At 36.3% G+C, this 23,495-nt stretch overlaps 1 protein-coding gene across 2 annotated transcripts in view; it reads right to left on the bottom strand.

Moving 5' to 3' along the window:
* The window catches only part of mdga1 (MAM domain containing glycosylphosphatidylinositol anchor 1), a 188,430-nt gene that overhangs the window by 25,955 nt on the left and 138,980 nt on the right, over window positions 1–23,495 (bottom strand). For both annotated transcript variants that reach the window (XM_028015734.1, XM_028015733.1), the window contains exons 8-11: window positions 19,480–19,809; window positions 15,804–16,100; window positions 8,143–8,409; window positions 7,892–8,040 (exon numbers count right to left, since the gene is read on the bottom strand). In XM_028015734.1, the coding sequence (XP_027871535.1) occupies window positions 7,892–8,040; window positions 8,143–8,409; window positions 15,804–16,100; window positions 19,480–19,809 (1,043 nt within the window). The remainder of the gene's footprint in view (window positions 1–7,891; window positions 8,041–8,142; window positions 8,410–15,803; window positions 16,101–19,479; window positions 19,810–23,495) is intronic.

Raw genomic sequence — 23,495 nt, forward strand, 5'->3', positions numbered from 1 at the left:
AGCGAGATAAGTGATTTCCCATAATGATGACAAGACAAGGACTCGATAGCCATTACTCGAGAAGCAGTAATCAAACACATATTTCTTCAACTGTCTCTGTTCAGTTAGTTTGCTTTTCAGCAAGCCTTGTAATGTACAACCAAATCACATCGCCTCCCACATAAACAACTGTAAATCAATTAATCCGGCTGTGGATCATACAAATGTAAAATGATTATCATGTTAACCAAGTCCAGTTGTTGTCTCATTTTTTAAGTATTTTTTTTTGTTGTCACCATCACATTTAGTAAAGAGCTATAGCTATGTTATTCCACCCACGGAGAGAAGGATCCATTAGCTGTGTATCTGCCTCTGATCCCAGCTACTTAAAGACCTGACAGTGAACTCAATCTAATGCATTAGGTCAGCCACTTCACCATAACAACTTGGTACACCCACAGCATGCCATTATCAGGTAACGCATGAAGAAGAGCTCTCTCTATGTGTGTGAGCAGATATTGTGTGTGTGATTTTGTGTTAATGGTAAATGTGCAGTGTACCAACTCTAAATGTTCAGCTAATGGAGCCTTGGGTGATTCTTCTGTAGCTTCCATTTATTTAGATTTTTATCACATTTGCTGAACATGATTTCCTATACCTGTTGATGTATTGTTTTTAATAAACATAAAAGTTGACTACGTACTATCCTGTATATGGGCCGACTGCTCAATATTTACAACACCATCAACACATTTCCTATAATGTTTCTACATGCAGCTCCGTATGTAGACCGTGACATCCCTACTCGGGTTTCCTCTGGCAGTCAGTTTGAGGTCTTTCTGCTTCCATTGTATTCCCATAAACCAACACATATTCAAACTTAGCCTGGCAGAGTTGATCATTTTTATTGACCAGACCACAGTGAGTCATGCCCTGCCTGCCAGGAATTTGGTTCTCTCACTCCAATTACTGTTTGAGCCTCCCATGGCAGCCACATCCCCAAGCCCTCCAAGTGTGCACTTGGCAGCAAGCTTTGAATCAAATCCTTCTTTCCTAACCAGGCTCTATGCCACTAGCTGTGCTGCCTGTTCATTCTCCTTTTCTCACTGCCATTCCGGCTAGGTCCATGCCAGTTGATCCAACTTTTCACACTCTGTTCGTGGTCAGGAAGGATCTCCACCCTGACTTCCTGACACCAAACAAAGCAAACAAAATGGTGGGTTTTCAGATTAAACCTTTCATCCATCTAGTAACACACTATAACATTCAACATGTATAAGATTAGGTGACGCTTGAATGATAATTCAGACAGCAAACTTGACCTGTGCCGCTGCTTCACATTTGAACGTATTCACCTTTGGCTGAATATATTAAGCATGAACTAACAATTTGTGTGGACTATTTAAGCTGTAAGACCTCTGCATATGCTTTTGAGGTCAGAGATCTTCTCCTCACTTCCTGACATGGAGAAGACGGATTCAGAAAGGTACAGATGCACTTATCCTTTCATGATCTGTTGAGTAGCATGGCCATGGGGTGAGGAGATCTAAGAAAAGATGCCAAACTCAGATTGCATTATATTCCCTAATAAAAAGACTTTTTAAACATTTACCTGTTAGTTGTAGGATAAAAAATATATATAATTAGGCAATACATTGCTGCATAGTTGATGAAAAGTTACAATTAAACTTTGAAATGGCATTACTCACTACACAGTGCACTAGAGAGTGAAGCTGTGGCCAATTTAAACAGAGCTTGAGCTGTATGTAATATTCTCCCTGCCTCTTCACCTGTGCTTGGTTCCCCTTTTATCTGCACCTGTGTTTTATCTGTTAATTACCCTGCCACTATTTAGGTTTCTTACTTTTCCATGGTAACTGCCTGATCATCTATCTTGTCTTGCTTGTGCAATGGTTTTTTTTTTCCTTAAGATTTTTTGCTATAAATCAGCTGAGGTTCACACACTTCTAAATCTGCTTATTATTTGTGTTAAGCTCTGACCTTACAACCAGTGACAAACTTGACCCATATATTTGTTTTCTGAACAGCTAAAATAAACGTAATGTAATAACTGACAAGGTTTTAAGTGACTGTTCTCAAGGTTTCTGGTGAGTGTCTTCATTGACATCCAGAGAAAATTACATAGGCCACAAAATGCCAAGTGTTAGAGTGTGGATCATTGATGGCAAACCATACTAAAACTGCATGCAATATTTCAGTTTTCTCAAATGCATGAAATGTGTTTGCTGCTTATGATGTACTTTTGTTCTGTATAGAGTGTTTGTATTGGGAATTCACAATCTGGTAAGACACGGGGAGTGAAGAAAAAAACATTTCTGCAATGACAGAATGAAATATCAAGAACTGAAAATCTATTCAGCTTCTATTGTTGTCCAAAATTCTTTAAATAATTATTTGCTGAATAGAAAAGTGGTTGGGACAGTCATCTTGTTTAAGCCACTTCAATTAATTAGCAAATGAAGGTAAGATTTCATCAAAGCAGACTTAGCATCTGCATAGATCTTCATTGGATAAAAAACTTCCTATTCTTGAATACTACCAGTATACATTCCACAGCAGTAAGATCTTCGAGCTGGACAGATGGTGTCTAAAAATCTTTTGAGATGTCCAAGATATCTGTGACAGCTTGGCTTAATGTATTATGTGTGGTGCAGTGTTGGGTGCATGGAAAGGCCATGCAGGAGCATTATTTGCTTGTCTTCCTAAACCATACAATTAAAATACTATCGCTGAAGTAAACACAAACAATGTTTCACTCTGTGGGGAATGCAACAATGCATGCAATAAGAAAGAAAAGAAAATCTGTTTTGAGAGGAAATGCCTCTATAGAGACATTTGTTGCTTTGCACAGCTAGTTTAGTCAATTTCTGCAATAAAGCTGAAAAAGTATGGTGATATAATAAAAAATTACATGGTGATCATTTTGAGATGTTTGAGCTTTAAGAATAAAAAGAAACAGTCTTTATGTGTGAGTGACCATGTTCTGAAGACAGACCTATCTGCTCTTACACTGAGGATGAAATGCAAAAAAAGAGATAATATTTATATTATTTATATATATCCATATCTATATATATTTACATATATATATACAATGAATGCTGTTTTCGGGGTAGGGTTTAGGTATGAATCAAGTTTAAATTAGGATTAGGTAAGGTTCTTGTGAAGATAAAAAGACACTATGTGTAGATGTGTGCATGGCTCTAGATTTCACGAAAGAAAAAAAGAGCAGGATAAGAAAGATGCAAAACATATTTTGAAATGGAATGATATCAGATGATAAAGTCTATATTACCACCTTGATGGGTGCGCGTGTGCATGTGTGTGTTCATTGGAAACAGATGCTTCCAGGAATTTTAGTCAGGAAGTGTTTGTAGCTGTGTCTTTATCAAATTGTCATCAAAGACACAACAAGAAAAAGAATGTGTGAAAGGGAAGATAGGCTGCCACAAAACACAAGCATAGACTGATATATAAGAGACTTGGACTGACAAAATGTGTGAGGTTAAATTTTAATCTGTTAATGATCTCTTTCATCACTAATTAAGCAAATGAGAGACTTTAAGTGATATTGTGTATGTGGAAAGTTCAGAGAGTTGACATTCTGTGTAAAATATGGATGTTTGCATAGTATGTTTGCTCTTAGTAGCGGCACTCATGAATTTGTAAGTACGCATTACCTGCATAGTTATAGTAGAAATCTTCACAAATTAGATTCAATGTAAAATATGTAATGTGTCATTAATATTTTCAATCTGTCATATGTATGTTAATGGGGATGCCGGTTTGTCCATCTTAAAATGTTTGATTAAAAATTGATCCATAAATGACAGACATTACATGTAATTGCACTAGGACAATTTCCAAACTGATTTGATCATATATATATATATATATATATATATATATATATATATATATATATATCTATATATAAAATATAAAAGTGAACATTACCATAAAAAATGAGTTTGTGTGAATTTAATTTACTAATTCAAAGAGAAATATGTATGTTTAGAATAAATAGACTTCTAAAATAAACTGGGATGCGATCTAGTATAAACAGGTGGAAGTAAAAAGTAGCAACAGAAACTGCATTTTTTTGTCTGAAATGTATTGGAGACTATTCAACTGGTGATATATTTCTTTCACATAAAAGACTGCAATAATTCATTTAGATTTATGGTTGACATTAATTTCATGTTAATCTATGTACAAACATTTGGGAGTAATTTCTAAAATTTTGTAATGAGAACCACAAAGAAAACCCTTTTTGTGAGTCTAGAATTGTTTGACAGATTATAATGTTATTTGAGTGTTTTCCATTAACTGAACACACTGATTTTACTTTGAATTACACAAACTGCTTTCTATGTGGCCTTTCAGTTTTTATAATGCTATTTTTTCCCCTACTTTGTTTTATATCTCGATTTAGGATATAGAAATTAGACAATTGTGAGCCACAATCCTGGACACAACCTAAGGGCAAGAACACAAAATTGTAATGAATTTTCTTTAAGTCAGAAAAAAGTAGTTTCAATTTAGGGTTATTTTATTAGGGCAATCTTTATTCAAGTTCATCAGAATCATTTTTAAAACACTGTATGCTTTTTGTTATTAATAAGCAATTAGCTGATAAGACAATTGAAAAAAACCCAGCAAAAATTATAATTCAGTAGAAGCTACAACAAGTAATTTATAATGGTTAAAAGTGTTAATATCTTGGTAATTCTCACAATAATAATCCTACTAAATTTGATTAATTTGCGTATCCTAATATAAAGTGTTACTGACCTTTGACATCATTAGAAAAAATTCTGTAATGAACAACAAATCGTTTAGTTTATTTGCCTGTCCTATTGAAAAAAAAAAGAAAAACCTAAAATTATTGTATAAACATCACTTCCGAGAAGTAAACACATAAATTTCCAACGATACTTTGGATGAAGATTATGGTGCAAAGAAATGGAGTGTATCGTCTGCTTGATAGAAAACGTACGGCCCGTCAACGCAGCTAATTCCTGCACAGATAAATCCCCCCACTGTAAGATAACAAGCAGTCTGACACTGACTCACATGAATATACATGGATATTGGTAAATGCACTGGCGGGCAATTAAACACAGTATTTACATACTCCAAACTGAATGGATAAAGTTGAATAAATGTACACAGGCTTACATCAGAAAAACACAAAATTAAAATGCAAATACAAGCAAATGGAAAAAACTTTGCAGCCATGTTTCAGATCAAACAGTACAGCGAAACATGAACTGATCCTGTCCTCATGTATTTTCCTCAGAGTTTGCATGTCTCCCTTGGGACTCTACATAATTTTCTATGCTCTGAAAAGATAGACTGTCAAGGCGTTAAAAGGATGAACTGTAAAACAAAAAAACAAGTAGAAATAGATGGGTTGTGAAACTGAGATATTACATTTGAATGATCCGCTGGTGTACTTAATAGTCAAGAGGACGTGTGAGATTTCATGTTTTTCTTTAATTTGCATTGCAGTCCTTTACTTTGCACCCTTTCGTTCTTGCACACTCTCTTTCCTTTTTTCTGTTCCTGGTTGCTCTATGCTCATGTAAAAAAGTGCAGCAAATAAATAAATTAATTAATACATTTAAGCAAGCCACAGTTCATGTGACAACATCATGCACTATTTGAAGGCAATGATGGTGAAATGCCAATGAAATGTACGGCTGTATGTCAATTTCTTAGAGTAGTAATAATAGAACAGAAAAAGAGATCATGGTGGATAACAAGAAGAAATCCCAGAAGAGAAAGAAGACAGAAAACAGAGGAGAAAACAAAATAAGTCTGAACAGAAATCTTTATATATCTCCAAGTTACAGGGTTCTTCCCTAATGTGAAAAGTACAGCATCAGAGTTTATCTGGGATTAGTAAATCAATACATGCTTCTTGTTGATGTCCAGGTTAATATCAGAGGGCAGAAACTGATTTGTTTATTAAAGCTATTCTACTACAGTCCAATTTGTGTGTACAAAACTAATTTAACACTTCTTTTATGGTCATGTAAATAAGCTTGCATTTATGTAAAGTCGATCTTTTGGGAAAACGCAGGAATGTGAAAGATACTGAAAGATTTCAATCTTTCCGAGCAACATACAGATCAAAACAGCAACAAATACCCGGTGCAGCATTTTTTATGATGTTAGGTACTGAACTGTTTTGTGAACACTGAAGCAACTCCTGAAGTCCTTTGCGATAAAGATAAGTCAGGCATCTTATAAAATGCAATGATGCAACCTGACTATTTTGATTCTATCGCTATCCTCAGAATGAATAAACCTCACTCTTACATTATATCCAAACTTTTCCTGTTTTAGATCAATTTGGATTGCAAAAGGTTATTTATATAAGAATAATAAAAGGTAAAGGTAATTTTATTTATATAGCACATTTTCAGCCACAAGGCAATACAAAGTGCTTTACATGAATTAAAAAGAAATACAAACAAAATAAGAAACCAAAGGAAAGAGCAAAAGAAGAAAAAGAATCTAATGTTGATCTAAAGTATGTAAACTAGGTGCTCCTGTTCAGGGTTGATAGATAAGTATCCTCTGGTCTAATTCCATTTCTGGGTTGGAGGAATAGGAGTCTAAAAAGTAGTCTATTAATGTTGATCCAAAGTATATAAACTAGACATAATAATAAGAGGTTTTGTAGACAATTTCCTAATTAATTTCAATAAATTCAAAGTCAATGTTTTAGAGTACTCATCAGAGTGCTACAGAAAATTTGTGAGCAGAGTTAGAAAGTGTGTGAGAAAGGAGTCAATTATATATGTTTTGTCAGGAGGAATGGGCCAAAATCATTTCAAGTGTTGTGAAATGTGGAAAGATGGCCAAAACATTGGATCCAAGTTAGCAATGCTATGAAGTAAGTGTATGTTTCACTTTGAGGAAAGAAAAACAATTCTCAACTTAAACTGATTTTCACCTAATATAAAAAAAAGTTAATCCTATCATGAAAAGTTTAGTCTGATGTAACAGTGAGAAAAAGAAAACGTCCTGTCTTTTTATACAGACAATATAAATATCTAGTTTTAACTGTAGTTGAAGTATGAACATTTTGATTTCTTTACCTTGTTCTTCTTTACACTTATTCAGTCCCAAATTTATTGCAACACTGTTCAGATCTTTAAAGAGATAGCAATTTCAAAAAGTAAATATTAAATTAAAGAACCTTACAAAAAAAGAAAATACCAAGGAAAACTGGTTGTTTTATTTATTCAGAGCAGGTGTATATTGATGGACTTCAAATGTGTGACACTGCTAAACCCTGTAAAGCCCCTGTTTACTAAATATGCAAAATCCATGACAAAAAGTGAAGCTCTGATGCTTTCCAACTCAAGGTCACTTTTGCAAACTTAGGAGGCCTTACCAGTGTTTGTCTTCCATTATACTCACCGACTTTAGTGTTCCTCCCTACCCAAGAGGTTCTCTTACAATCTCTGTGTGCATTACAGTAGAACATCAGAAAGCAATTCCATCGCATGGTTTCCTGTAGTGAACTCTTGTCTCCTATTGCCTGCAGAATGCTTGGCCTATGTTTCTCCATTGTTCTCTACAACTCCTGTGCACCTTTGTATCTAATGCACTGCTAAATTTGGAGCATTACTTAGTCTAGATTATTTCGCTCTCTGCTCTGCCCCCCTTTCTATCAACAAATTTGTACAAGTACTCTACATCAAGCCATTTAGATCCTAATAGAGCCTCTCTTTAATCTTGTTTTAAGCAATTGTCAGCATTTGAGAATGTCAAATCATAGTACTGTTATCTAGATCATATGCGAATACAACAATAAGAGTACTGACACAACTGTTTATGTGTTATTATTGATGTTTGTGCAGAAGTACTTTACCTTTCGAACATTTAGCCAGTAGCCAATGATACGGTCGGTAGCCTGTGGATCCCTTTGTGTCCACTGCAGGGTGTAGGAGTAATTATTTCCCTTCAGAATGCGCACTGGGTTTGGTGTATCAAAATAAAACTCAGCATTGTATGGTTGTGCTGTGGGCCAGGAAGTAAAGCAAAATGATAGGTGTAAAAGTGAGCCATGTAGATTATGTTGGAGCAAATTTTGATAAATAAAATTCCTCTTTTTTCACTTACCAGAGACATTAAATCGGCATGCTGATGTCCCTGCACTGTTACTGACTCTGCACTCATATGTCCCATTGCTAATGGGTTCCAGCTTGAACTTCAGCTCTGGTATCTGCTTCAGGTCCGGCATGGACATTCGGATGAACTCGCCGTTGAGGAGCCATCGAATGTCTGTTAGGCGAGGAGGGTTGGACCGTAGCACAGTGCATCTCAGGGTCACTGTCTGAGAGTTCCTGGATCGCACATCCTGAAAGACTGGGTCCAGCATGGGAGGGTCTGCAAAGTCAACACACCAGCTCCTTTTAATTCATTATCACAACTTTCTAGACTACTAATCACCATTTTATTTATTTATTTCATCATGTTTTTAGCAACATGATTTTTTTCAGATTGTCACAGAAATACAGGCATTGACAAATTATCCGCCACAGAAAAACTACTGTTGCCAAAGGGATCAAGCATTACAAGGTGCAATCCCAACCCTGCTGCTAACCAATCCTAACCGGTAGTTATTGTCTGAAGTGATGTGTGGCTCTGCAGTTAATGACTGACTAACTACTGTTGCCCTGGGGTCAGCGGAGACACAACACAGCCAAATTACTCTGCCACAAATCACAGCTGGGCTAATTCATCCCATGGCTAATCATGTAGATAGACAAGACACTAATAGTGCTCCTGCTGTATGAACTGTGATGAGATTTTGTGTTAAGGCCCCCAGAGGTGAGGTAGCATCACAGTTGTCCCTTATGCATCAAGTTTATCACGCACTGAAGTGTAATTATGTTCTAATCTATGTTATGTATGTAATTTAGACAGACACAGAACAGGCGGGAGTAAGGGCAGGAGAAAGACAAAAGGATTATGGATGAGACAAAAGAGGAAAAATATGCTTTCATCTTGTTTTGTATCAAATGAGAATATCAATTTGACTTAAAATAGATTACTGCTTCACTACTGATTGTAGAATTGGCGTTTTCTGCTGTTTTGCTGCTTTAACTTAACACATTTGTGAGTTGTTATAAACCATACTATTATAGCTCTGACTGTGTTTTGCTTTAAAGTAAACCTCATTATTCATCTTCAGTCTTCTGCAGCTTTTCTTCATTTTCTTTCATTCTTTCTCTCAGACTACATCTTGTTGCTTGTACTTGTGACAGTGCAATGACAATAAAGTTGAATTCTATTCTATTCTATTCACGACCAGTCACCTTGTCCCTGCTGAATAACATCCCCACAGTTTGACACACCCATCACCATGTTTCAAGATAGGATTGGGTGTTCAGGCTGGTGTTAGGAGTTAGTTTTATGCCAAACATACTGTTTTACAATTCAGTCATAATTTCCACAAAAAATCCACAGAAAAGCCGCACCGGGCTAAAAGCGGCATGGTTCAGAGCGTGAGAAAAAAATGTAGCAGCCTAAAGTCCGAAAAATACGGCACTTTAAACTTCTACAAAACTTCTTCCCTGAACCGTCTGGGGTTCTGTGGTTTTCAGGTTGCTGTTTATCTACTAACGTTTTCTAACCAACCTTTCAGACCTCCACAGAAAAAAGCTCCATTTATACTAAGATTAAACACTGTTGGAATAATTATCAAATGCTACACAGACTGAATCTATGTAGCATAGTGTAAAGAGCTTTTACACTACAGCCACATAAACTTAAAGTTGACAACAAGGACAAAGAGTCAGACCTAAAATGTTTATATTGGAAGAGAACCACTTTTCTCACTGACCCACAGTTGAAAGAAAATTGGTTGGATTCAGGGGTGTCAGATTGACGGGGATTAGATACATTTGCATGACGTAATTTTCAAATTTCTACTCTGGCCTGAATTGTTTTCCTCACCCTCAAGTACTGCACCATCCAGATTAGATGGGTTTAAATGAAGTACACCTATTTTGTGACTTTGAATTTTAATTCATGGTTAGTCAGACAATTTTCAAGCTTTGATAATGGCTTGTGCATGCTGTTAAGAAGGTCAATGAAGAGGAAACCTGGAACTGCCCACACAATTCTTTTGCATTTGGACATTGATTTGTAAGGCCTGCCCATCTCTTTTTTGTGGAAAGTAGAATTTTACAAGGATTTTACAGAATATTTATTTTTATTTTATTGTAATTTTTCATCTAGTAGTTCAATCAATCATTCACTCAAGTTGATTTGTACAGCACCTTTCAGCATCATAGAAACACAAAAATAAAGTAATAAAAATAACATAGTCGACAACTGAGAAACAATTGAGTGTCAAACATTACATTTTGACGAGTGCCATCATCAAAATCATCAATACAAATTTAACATATTGATAAGTGTTTCAGTTGTTATAGTTCAAAAGAAACTCTAAACATGTTGACTTTAGATTAGATTTAAAGGAACTCAGTGTTTCAACTGTTTTGCAGTTTTCTGGAAGTTTGTTCCAGATTTGTAGTACATAGAAGCTGAAGGCTGCTTCTCCGTGTTTGGTTCTGGTTCTGGGGAAGCAGAGCAGACCAGAGCCAGAAGATCTGAGAAGTCTGGAACAACAGCAGCTCTTTCTTGTATTTTGGTGGTAAGCCGTTCAATGATTTATAAACTAACAACAGTTTTTTTTTATCTACTCTCTGAGCTACAGAGAGCTTGTGTAAGGATTTTAGAACTGAGGTGATAACAATTTTAACTTAAGACAAATAGAATATTTAAGAAACAAAATATGTTTAAACTATATAAAAAAAAAAGTCAAGACAGACCTGCAAGCAAATATGAAAGTCATTTTTTTTTTGCATGGAAGAAAGTAGGAATGAGTAACAGTTGCACTTGCCTATAGGGAGTAAAATGTCAGATTTCTAGTCCTTCCTCTGCAGACCAGTGAACTCAGCCAGACCAAATTCCTGTTTGAAACCAGTTTATCATTCTGTGCTTGCACTTCAGTCTGAGGAACACGAGTGAGCACCTGAATGCTAAGGAGACTTAAAACCACCCCAGCATTTACCGTCTCAGTTTCTGTGCTGCCTGTTGCTTTTTGGTCAAGACTTTCTACATGTGGATGTGAAATCAACATAGTTTCTGACCTTTTTAGTTACTCAACAATTATTGTCGCATACTTTTTATATATCCACGAGCTCTTGAAAATTTAGATAAATGCTATAAAAGGTTTTTTTGGATTTTATGTGATAGATGAATACAATGTATCACATACATATGAAGTGGTAGAAAAATGACCAATGTAATTTAGCAAATCTAATATTGCTAAAAAAAAAAAATACAGCAGAACCAAATGTCCTCAGAACTTCTAAAATAAGTACATTTTACAAGTCCCTGTGTTATTTAATCATAGAAACAATCAAGCTTTTGTGTAAAGACCTCAGATTTATCAGAGAACATTAGATAAAAACAGTATTATTCAGGCAAGGGAACACAAACAACAAAGTTGTGGAGAACATCAAAGCCTGGTTAGGTTAAGTTACATCCCAATGTTTGAAGAACTCCCCAGCTCTTCTCAGTCCGTTATCTGAAACATGGAAAGTACATAATAAAACTGAAAACATAACAGAACCTGGTCATCCACGAAAAAGTGACACAAAAACGGCCTGGAACCAAAATGCTCTGGAGGAGTTGCAGAGCTCAAAAACTCAAGTGGGAGAATCTGTTGACTGGGCAATTATTTGTAATACGATCCACAAATTGGACCTTCATGGAAAAGTTGCAGAAATAAATATACTGTTAAAGTAAAGTTATAAGAAGGCTATTTGAAGTTTACCACAAGCCATGTAGGAGACAGAGAAAACAATAACCTGGCCAGATCAAAGTTAAGTTGAAAATCTTTGTGGAAAACATCAAGTGTTGGAAAATCTGATATTGCCTTAAAATCCAATCACTGCACATCAGACTGAACAAACAATCCCCATGGTAAAATGTAGTAGTGGCCGAATTATGCTTTTGGGATACATATTAAGAACTGAAAAAAAGTAACACTTGCAGAGAAACAAACAAATTGTGAAGTACTGGTATTAGAATTAGAAAAAAAGCGTTTGAAAAAAGAGGAGGGTTGGGTGTGAGCCTATGTTCAAGCAGTTTATAAATTATTCCACTCCCTCTGGATTCTGGTAGAAAAGTCATTATTATTAAAATCCTTTACCTAGCCTTATGTATTTTCTGCAACAATTACAGAAGTTTCCAGGAAGTGCATTACACTTTTCAAGCTCATGGGAAATTTATTTCATACTTTACTTTCCAAATTCTCTCAAGCCTCATTTTTGCATTCAATTCCTCCTCATTTGGGGTTGATGCTACTGCACCTCAATGTTTCATGGTCAGAATGCTATAATCCATGTAAGCACACCACTGCTATATGTCTTATTGAATACAAAATGGTTTCAATCCAGGAATGCAACACTGATCAAGCCCAAAGTAAAAGTAAATTCTCACAAAACTGGAAGGGTGGAGTAGGCGTGTGTGTGTGTGAGGGGTGGAGGTGTGCGGTGTATAAGGTGTTGTGAGTTAAGAGAGAAAGAGCTCTTAAAAAAGACAACAATGAGGAAGACAAATGACAGAGAGGGTGGTGTGAAGTCAGTGACTGAGTATGGGAGGTGCTGAGCCAATGAGAGGATGCAGGACGCAGAAAGAGAATGGCAAGACAGAGAGAGGGCTTCTCTCATGGTCAACAGTTGGCTGATTGATGATGATGAGAATGGCAATGAGGAAGAACATCCACCGCTGTAGGAAAAATAACGAAGAGCGGTAATGGAAAGAAAGAACCCGAGACAAAGTCGGCAGTAGGACATATAAGAGTAGCATATCTGTTTAATTATATCTGCCACATAAAATGATGACATCCGTTCTTCACATTGATCTACCCCAAAAAATGAAGGAAGAAAAGAAAGACAAAATTAAATTGAAAACTTATGTGAGATAGGGCTGGGAATAAAATAGGTCAGAAGAACAACAGTAAAAAAAAAAAAAAAATCTGGTTTTCTGCATGTTTAATGCTGTACCCACAGAATGATGTTCTTATTTAGGTTGTTTTCTATTGCCAACTTTTTTTCTCTCTCTTTTGGTGAGCACCTCAATATGCTTTCCTCCACTTTCCCAGCTTTCTTCTTGCAACCTCTCTCTTAACCCGGTATCTCTCACTCTTAGACTAGTTCACGTATCTGTCTCTTTGCTCTGTCTTTTTGTCTCAGTCCAAAGTGGGGTGGCCACCTGCTCCATTAATCAGAGTCGGCCCAGTGAGGACAGCAGTGCTCACAGTGTTGGCCCTGCACCCTGCCACCATTAGCAAGCGTTCTAAATACTTTGTGCAGAGAATAAAAAAAGAGAGAATCCATTAATTTGTGCCTTTAAATTAGGTGGGTAAAGTGAGTGCTGGACACAAAGATATCAAAGCAAACTAGTCCAGAAATGAAGTTGTGTGGAAGGAAATGAAATGGCACCGGGAATGAACAAACAAAGAAATTTATCAAACACTTTTTGGGAAAAACCGTTTTTAGTTATGACAATTTCCAGACGTTTTCTGTATGGAGAAGCTACTGTAGGTGTAATTTTAACTTCATAACAAATTGTCTTCACATCTAGTAGAGGTTCTTTCTATTTGCTCAGATCTTCTCTTCTTATTTACAGATTTCAATTTTTTTAAAAGATTATTTAGGCCCTAGTGGCCTTTATTTGATAGTGAAGTGATAGGAAAGTGGGTTGTTAGACAGAAGGAAAACGTGGGGCAAAAGTCAACAGGTTGGGACTTGAACTCGTGATGGCCGTGTAGAGGACTGAGACCTCTTCATACAAGGGTCCCTCACTTAAATCCTGAGCCACCGCTGTGCTCAAAGATTTACAATTTGAAACAAGTCAGAGTCACAGTCTCTGATACTATATTTTCTCAGTATTTCAGTGACTTGTCTTGTAAAATACTGTAGAAAATTTTGAACAAGCTTAAACAGCCTAAATTTCACAATAATAAAAATATCTAAACTATATTTACTGGAGAATGCATCAAAATGGTCAATTCTTATTTTACCCACTGTATTTTCTGAGTGCCAACAAATACAGGCGCATCACAGTACATAGGAATATCATACAATTTTTTTATTTATTTCACCAATCAATGTCTACAAGTTCCAGTTAGACAATACTGATTTAAGACTAATGATAAAGAATAATTTTCAATACAGAAATGCTTGCCTACTGGATATTGGGGAAGACTGCTTAGTTTTTGGTCAATGATAGCCACCATAAGATGATCATACCAATGATCACTGCTAAAGAAGAAACAAGCATGTTTTTGGAAAGTTGAGAGGAAGGGAAAAATGCAGGAGAAAAAGGCCATAATCTTGAGGTATTGTGAAACAAGGTCTATTTAAAAGTCTGGAGATTCACAAGTTGTGAACTGAGAGTGGAGACCTTGCTCCAAAAGGCATACACACAGATGCATCCAGCACATTGGCTTCAAACTGCAGATTCTTTCTTGTGTGTCTCTGCAAAACCAAAGACAAAGTCAGAAGTGTTTTACCTGGGCTAATGAGAAAAAGAACAGGACTGTGGCTCACCTGATTACCTAATCCCAATAGATGATCTATGGGTTATTCATAAGATGTAGATGAGAGACACCAGGCCCAATGGCATTAAAGAAATCTGACTCACAGGCTCATTACCTCTACGTCATGTTGCATTAATAAAAGCAAAATAAATCGTATCCAAGTGTTGAGTAGAGATCTGATACAGCAAATGGACAGAAGTACTTTTCAATAGATATTTGGTGCCTTAAAAGATGATTTTTATTGAACGTTATCTTATGAGAAGCTGAATTTTGTGTTTCAATAGCTTTATGACATAATCAAATTACCAAAATAAAACATTTGAAAACTAAAACCCTGGGTGTAATGAATCAATTCGATAGAGGAGCTTCAATTTTTGAATTGAATTAAAGAAATAAATTACATTTTAAATTATTCTGATATACTGAGATGTACCTCTACGTGATTATGAAAACAATTTTCTATACATATGTGGAAACAGAAAATGTAGAAAAAAATAGGAAAAGTCTAACCAGTATGATTTTAGAAAAGAAGCAAAAGGAAAAGTAAAAGAAGAAAAAAGTCAATCATAATTTGATCAGTTGTTCCATAATGTTATTTTCTGTACTCCAATTGATATTATGCTTATTTTCCAACCAGTTGGTTTTATTTATAGTTGGAGAAAACTCTATTCTCTTACTTCCTTCTTTCAAAGTGACATACTTGAGTAAGGGTGTTTATGTTTTTTTCTTTGGAAAAGTAAATTTTTTTCAAAGTCTTCTCTATTTTGACTGACTTATTTAACTAATTACAGACACACACATGCCCACCCAAACACATTTTTTGCATGCTGTTTTTTTAAAGTACTAATTCTCTTTTTTAATTTCCTGCACAATGTATATCTTATATTACTTTACTCTTTATATATATCTGCTGACTTAATGGGTGTGCATAACTTTCTACTCTTTTATATAATTACAATAGAGATTCTGACTTACTGTAATTAACTTTGGTCATCTGTATTTTTTGAAATAGACCACACGCTTGCTTATATATAAGAAATAAAATCAGATGTGTTATTGTCAAAGTGTGTGATTGTCACCACATGCTTTTCCAGACAACAGCTGTTGTAAGGTGTTGTGTGTAGAGTTCTCAGGTGAAAATAATCTGATCCACACTTACATTGCACATTCAGTTGGACCTGTGCCTCTCTGCGCTTGATGTTAAGGCCGTTGTATGAAGCTGTCTGACATCGATACACCCCCATCATGTCACGGCTGACGTTCCTTAGCCTCAAGCGGCCATCGGGTGTCTCCACTGTGGGCTTCCCCGAAGGCATTAGCAAATCTTTCTCTGTCCGTGACCACAGAATTGGAGGACGGGGTTTGCCATCGACCAGGCAAACTAACTCAGCATACCCTCCTTCACGCACACTTACAATCTGGCCTCCTGTTGGAACTGACAGCATCGGAGGAGTGACTGGAGGAAAGGAGAAGGCAATTTTAGAAAAATTATCTGAAGGAAAACAATATAGAAAGTTTATTTATTTATGTATTCTTTTGCTTTTAACTCAAGTAATAATGTTGTGGGCAAATAAAAAAAAAATTGACGTAAGTTTTATGCAAAGATTTATTCCCTTTTGCTTCCTTAATTATTGGATCATGATGAATTACTGCAAAAGGAAAACAATGGGAAGAGAAGCTATGTGACTGCATGAAATATTCAGGAGGCAGACATGACTTAAACATTAAATGCTGCATACTGAGGTAAACCCGGAATAACAGATAGATGACTGTATGTATTTGGTTAAGACTTACACTGAGCTGACAAAAAAATAAATAATGAAAAAAGTTTTAGTCCCTGTAACAAGGCTAGGAATAATGCACTATTGAAATGCTACTACTCCAGTAACCCTAGGCAACGAGGCTAAACAAAAAGACTGTGAGAAACCTTGATGCTTCAAAACTCACAGTCTAAACTAACAATGAGAAATCTAGTAGCTCAGTGTTCCAACATACACAAATGATGGTTGCTTTCCAAATTAGAGTTCCAGGAGATACAACACATTAAGGCTACAGCTAAAGGTAGCAAGAACACAAAGTCAGATTGGGTACCAAAACCAAATGATGTAAGAACTGATATATGATTATGGGTTTTCTGAGTGCCTGTCAACCATGACACCAACACCGAGGGTCTCCTAGACTAAGTACAGTGACCAGCAAGTGGAGATACTGTAATAACAATGAGAGATGCTTAGCAATGGTAAAGTTAAGAGAGAGCAAAATAGACTATACCCACATGGATTAAAAGGTTAGAAGCCAAAATCAAGGCAACAAAGAAAGAAGAAAGCCAACTGTCAGAACTCCAGAAGGGGGCATCTCAGAGACAGAAACAGTTACCCATATCTGAGGCCCTGGAAATTTACCAAAGACTCAGAGTTCTGGTTGTCCAACTAAAGAGATACACTAAGGATAGAAGCTAGATGAATAAACAGGCTGTTGTAAACCAGCTACAGTGTATTTCCAATGGAAAAGTAATAACACACAAGCCACCAACGGTGGAGACTGAACAACACTGGAAAGGCATATGAGAGAAAGAATTATTGCTTACCAATGATGTACATTGGCTGATAGACAAGAGCAGGCCACACTAATTTCCCTAAACCATACAATAGCATATATCAGGCATGTCCAAAGTCCGGCCCGGGGGCCAATCACGGCCCGCGGTCAGATTTCATACGGCCCGCAGCTTCGGTTTTATAATGTATTATTTATGGCCCGCCTGCACTGTGAAACAGAATAAATAAATCATAAAACTTGAAACTGTAATTCCTCCTTTCACCAAATGGTGGCAGCACCACTTTAATACTATCAGTCTGCCTCCGTGCAGCGAACCGCTCTCCACTCATTTCTGCCATGGCCACTGCAAAGAAAACGAGGAAAGTTTACAGTGAGGGCCGCCGCTTTCAAGAGAGATGGGAATTACAATACTTCTTTTCTGAAAATCAAGGCAATTGTGCTTGTCTAATTTGTGAGACGGTTGCCTTGTTTAAGGATTTCAACGTAAAAGGACACTACCAGACTAAACATGCTAACACATACAACAAGCTAACAGGAAGTGACCGTGCTGAAAAAGTGAAGCAACGCCAAGCTGCACTGGCATCACAACAGCGATTCTTCACGCGGGCCTGTGAGTCAAAAGAAAATACCACCAAAGCAAGCTACGAAGTGGCCATGTTAATAGCTAAACATGGCAAACCTTTTACTGAAGGTACATTTATCAAAGACTGTGTTATGAAAATGGTGGAGAACATTTTGCCCTGAGAAGAAGCAAGAATTTGAGAAAAATGCACGTAACAGTGTGGCACTGAGAGTTGAGGACATGAAACTGAATGTTTTGAACGGCAACGTCTGTCACTATCAGCAGTGAAGAGCCAAAAGAACATTTATGCACCTGGATTTATGGCACTTATTTTTATTAAACTCTTGAGTAAGATTTGGTTATGAACCTGTAGATATAGTAAATGACGAGCAAAATTCACTTGTTTTAAGATTTAATAATAACAGACAACTTTGCATTACTTATAACTCCTGTTTAAAATGTTCTTGAGGCAAAGATATTTTTAAACTCATGTAAATTTAAGGTATTTCATACAGTTTGTTCAATGTTATCTGACTCTCCAGATATGAAAGAAAGGCAGAATTTGGGTTTTTAGAGTTGTTCTCATTTGCCTGAGTGGCTTATATTTGTTTTTTTTGTCATTTGAAAAATAAAGATAATTGTGACAATGAAAATTGTGTATTTGCATGAAACTTTTGTAGTTAAAAAATGTCCAGGGCGTGCCGTGGTGGCGTAGGGCGACCCGTATTTGGAGGCCTTGAGTCCTCGACGCGGCCGTCGCAGGTTCGATTCCCGGACCCGATGACATTTGCCGCATGTCTTCCCCCCTCTCCTTCCCTGTTTCCTGTCAGCCTGCTGTCACATAAGGGACACTAGAGCCCACAAAAGACCCCCTGGAGGGGTAAAAAAAAAAAAATCAAAAAATGTCCGAACAAACTATTGGCCCCCGGGCATCTTCACTTGATCAAATCTGGCCCTCTTTGCAAAAAGTTTGGACACCCCTGGCATATATCCTATAACAAATCTCAGCTATGAACAAGTGCTAAACATGGTGCTGAGTATCATGTTATGGAGGTGGTTCAATAGTTCTGGCACTTTTAATCTCATCAAGGTTGAAGGAATGAGGAACACAGAAGGATATGTGAAGATTTTGAAAGGAAACCTCAAGCAATCAGCAGCAAAACTGAGATTCCTCAGGAGATTTCCTAAAGATTTGTTGCAAACTACAATAAATAACTGCATACTGTTATCCAGCAAAAAGGACACACAACTGACTATTAGTACCAGAGCAAATAATTTTAACCCTGGTAGTTTTTGGTTTTTCTGAAATAATTTGTTTTCTGTGAGCAAAGCAAATTCATGCAAGCATCCAATAGGATGTCTGGAATAGCTGTATTTAAAAAAAAATTACTCTGTTTAACAGCACTTGGGAAATTTTTTGAAAAAAGCCATAATTTATTTTTACCTCAACTGAAAATATATATGAAATTTGAAAAAGAAACTTCTTTTGTCTGTTTTTTGGATGGTTAATGCAGTACCCTCTGTGTACAGAGCGCAAGCTCTGTTCATTTTATCAGTCTAAAGGTCAGTCTAAATAAATTTTGTTATGAGCGCTCCTTGTTTGAATTTTCTTAGTGCTAATTAGTTATATCTGAAAATAACAGCAGTAAAGGGTTTTTTGCAGTCTGACCCAGTCTCACAGAAATGTGAAATAAAAACAGAGAAATTAAAATCTTACCACTGTTTTGAGAGATGTTGACATCCACACGCAGCTCTGGCACTCTGCTGCCTGGAAAGTTGGCCACACAGCTGTACATAGCCAGGTCTCTGAACTTCATGTCTACAATCTCCAAGCTACTTGTGCCGGGTGCCATGTCAGGGTCACTGCGAAGTAATATCAGGCTTTCCGAGTTGAAGACGGGGGCACCATTTTTGTACCAGGTATAGTTGACTTTGTCCTGTGGAGTGGCATCAACGTGACATGACAGTTTCAGGTCTCGACCCATTTGGATGGTCTCACTGTCCTTGTTAGAGTCCGGTGTGATTTGGAAAGTCAGGTTGCTCATTGCTGTGAGTTGCAGCAAGAATATTAAGAAAAGGAGAGAAGAATGATTAAGATGTATTCCCACACACCGTGTTGCAAAGAGAATTATCCAATGATCATCTTTTTAGGATACATGTTTAATAAAGTTGCCTAACCCTCTGCTTAAGAAAATTGACGATACTAACATTGTTTCCTTGTTGGAATTTTATCTCTTAATGTGAGGAGTCAATGACTATTTTGGCCAATAACTGTACCTAGTCATTTATTTAAGAAAATCAACTTAAGGAGCATACATTTACTATCATAAATATAGGCATGGTAACTATCACTTACACGCAGTATTAAGTCTGAACTTTATAGATGTAGAGCACTTGTTTTAAATGTTATCAGCCCATAGCTTTTATTCCTCCTCTACTATTCTATAAACTAGACCGGCTGCAGTTGCTAAGAAGAAGGCATCTCTTCTTGTGTTTTGCACAGTGGTTCGCAATCTTTGAACTAGTTTAAAAGACTCAGAATCAGTATTTACTGACACTGTGTAGCCAAGATTGTGTGGACAAACAAGGAATTTCACTTTGGCTTAAAGCACTAACAGTGTACAGACTAAAATCATTAACATGAACACTTTAGAGACCGCTGTCCCATGTTCCATGTTTTAAATACTGTCTGATTTAGATATTATAAACATAGAGTGACATTAGCCCTCTGTTTTACAAAATTTACTAATACTTATTGGTACTAGAACACGGCACAGAAAAAAATGGCAGTAAAGTAAATACAGACAACTTTCAATGCTTGCAAAGTAACTATACCGAGTTGACTTTTTAGTATTTTGATGACACATGCCTTTAGCACAACATGAGATGTGCTTCCAATTCCTACATATAAAACATTTTGCAAAGTCTGGTGTGTATTTATTTACAGACCCTGTAAGTCGATATTTTGAGAAAAGCCTCATACTGCAATTACTGCAGCAAGTCTTTTGAGATATGCCTCCATCAGCTTTTGGCATCTGGAGACTCAAATTGTGTCCCATTCTTTGTAAAATGTTGTAACCACAGTTAGACTAAATGTGGACCATTTGTCAGTTTCACATTCTCAATTTAATTTATGTCTGGACTTTGACAGACCCATTTTTACACATTCATATGCTTTGATGTAAACAACTCAATTACAACACCCTGGTTGTGTGATTATTGTCCTAGTAGAAGGTGTTTTCCACCCCAGTCAAGTCTTTTACAGGTTTTCTCCAAGTTTTACTTAGGATTCAGCTCCATCCATCTGCCCATCAGCTCTCTATCACAGAAATGAAATACTTTAAAATGTGTGGTTGAAAATTGAAAAAATTGAAAATTTGTCAAGGGGTATAAATACTTTTGCAGTCACTTGGTTAGAGGGTAAAATACTGGAAAATGTACTTACAAGTAAAACTGCTGAAAGGCAATAGAGTTTTACAAGGACAAATTATAAACACACACCAGAAAGAGTGTGTGTCAATGAGGGAGATAGCCTGGTCATACATAAGGAGGAAGCATCGTGATAAAAAATTTTTAAAAACCTTCAGGGGAATAAAGGAAATGGGAGGTAAAAGAATGAAAAACAGAGGAAAAGGCAAATTGTAAAAGAGTGCAAGAAAAAAAAGGAGCCAAGATCCAGAATAAAATAACAGGAATATAAAGAGGAGGTGGGGGGGAAATAAAATCAAGGACAAAGAGTAACTTTCACACTGTCACATTTAATTTTCAGTTTTGAAGGCTGCATTTTCCCCAACTGATTTCCATGTTGAATGTAAAACAGCTCTCTGTTTCCCTACTAAACGGCAAGGCTGGAGACAAGACTTCATGAAATACAGAGTCTGCTATAAGACAGTGACTGTATGGTTTACATGTAATTACCAGCTTCATGTGAATGGTGTGTGTTTATCTGCTTGAGTGGTTTGTGGATGTTGTGTATTTACACTTATACATTAATATTGCATGGTCTCGTCTTTATTATATGGACAAGAATTGCTTCTTGTAACGATTACTCAAAGGTAAGATGTAATTTGAGGTTTGGGTGAGAGCTGAAGTCATGGAAACACACGTGCATGTATGTGCAGGTGTCACCTACCGACTTCTTCTGCGCTACCACAACTTTAAATGCATCTGTCTCTAATCGTCTTTCCACCTGCACTGGTGTAAAGACGCGTTCAGGCCCATTAGACTAACAGGAGAAGCGTATTTGGCATACGTTCTCCACAGTGTTAACTAACAGAAGAGACTGTTACTAATTGCTTCCACTCCAGTCTAACTAATTGGAGTGAATAAAGATGATTAAAGGCGCCAAAAATAGCCAGAGGCTAGGAAGAATGGAAGGTTTCTGCTTTAATGACAGGGAAATTACAAAAAGAGCAATACTTAACCCGCCCACTCTGACAAGATTCACATCAGCTCACTGTAATGATGGATTAACTGCTTACAGCACACACAGACTTTTCCATTAATACAGTCCCAAATTACTGTCAGTGACTGGAAAGGTAGTTTTTTATCCTCAGTGAAAGAAACTTTTCCAGCTGTAGGTTATCATTATTATTAGTTGGAGTAGTCACATTAGAAGGAGGGGAACTAGTAGTATTATAAAGCAAACCGAAACGATTTATATATAATAACCAATGCTGCAATAACACCTCCCAGAAATTTAAAAAAGTATTCTGTTTCCAACAGTAAAAATAAATACCTAAATACAAGTCTTATAAAGTTTTAGATTTATTAGCTTTACTTAAATTTTCTAAAAAATTAATACAGAATGATAAAAACTAAAGTGCATAGTAGTTTCAGGAGAATCAACATTTTTAGTGAATCGATGTTTTATAAGGTTTAAAAGACATGTAATCCTACGACTTATGATATGATTTATTTCCTTGAATTTTCATAAAGGGAACTATTATGCGCTATTTGAGAGAGACGACGCAAAATCCTCAGCTCTAATGAAGTTTTAAGCTTCTTTGGTTTTGATATGTTTCAGTTACTGTGTTGCACTGCCACATACAGGACTGAAATTGTTATCAGAAAGTTTTGTTTCATTTATTTATGGAGGAAGATATTTGTGGAAATGACAGCATCTTTGTGAGGAACATTTTAGAATGAAAGAATACCAAGTTGATTTTTTTAAAATCTCCAGATTCTGGAAAAGAAGGCCTGAAAACTTTACAGCTGATTTTAATTATCAGTCTATTGTATTCAACATGTCAAAAAGAAATGTGTATGGACAGGGTACCAAAACTTTGGGGCAAGTATGACACTTTACCTAATTTTCACTGTGCATAACAATGCCAGATTTGGCATAATGTTATAATTGTTTATAACATTGGTAATGTTATAAGCAATGTTTTTGAATCACACTGGCTTTGGGTAGAAAGGGGTAAAAAAAAAAATTATAGATACATTTTAGCTCATCTGTTTTGGTCACAGCAATAATTAGTGGTTTTTTTTCTGACAGGTTTTTTTATTTTTAAAAATAATATTGTAAAAATTATTATTATAATATTTAACCTACATTTGAATTAAATTCTGAATAATATTGGATAAAATTTTCTTTGAAAATTCTGGTTGTTTTTCTGGTGGGCCTTAAGATGGATGGAGAGCTGTCCTGTATGGTGAATCCGGCTTCATGCCTGTGAACTATTTTAATTGGCTTTAGCTCTCTGCAGCCATGAAATGCACTAAGAGGTC

This window comes from Xiphophorus couchianus, chromosome 4 (assembly GCF_001444195.1).
Source record: "Xiphophorus couchianus chromosome 4, X_couchianus-1.0, whole genome shotgun sequence".
Taxonomy (NCBI): domain Eukaryota; kingdom Metazoa; phylum Chordata; class Actinopteri; order Cyprinodontiformes; family Poeciliidae; genus Xiphophorus; species Xiphophorus couchianus.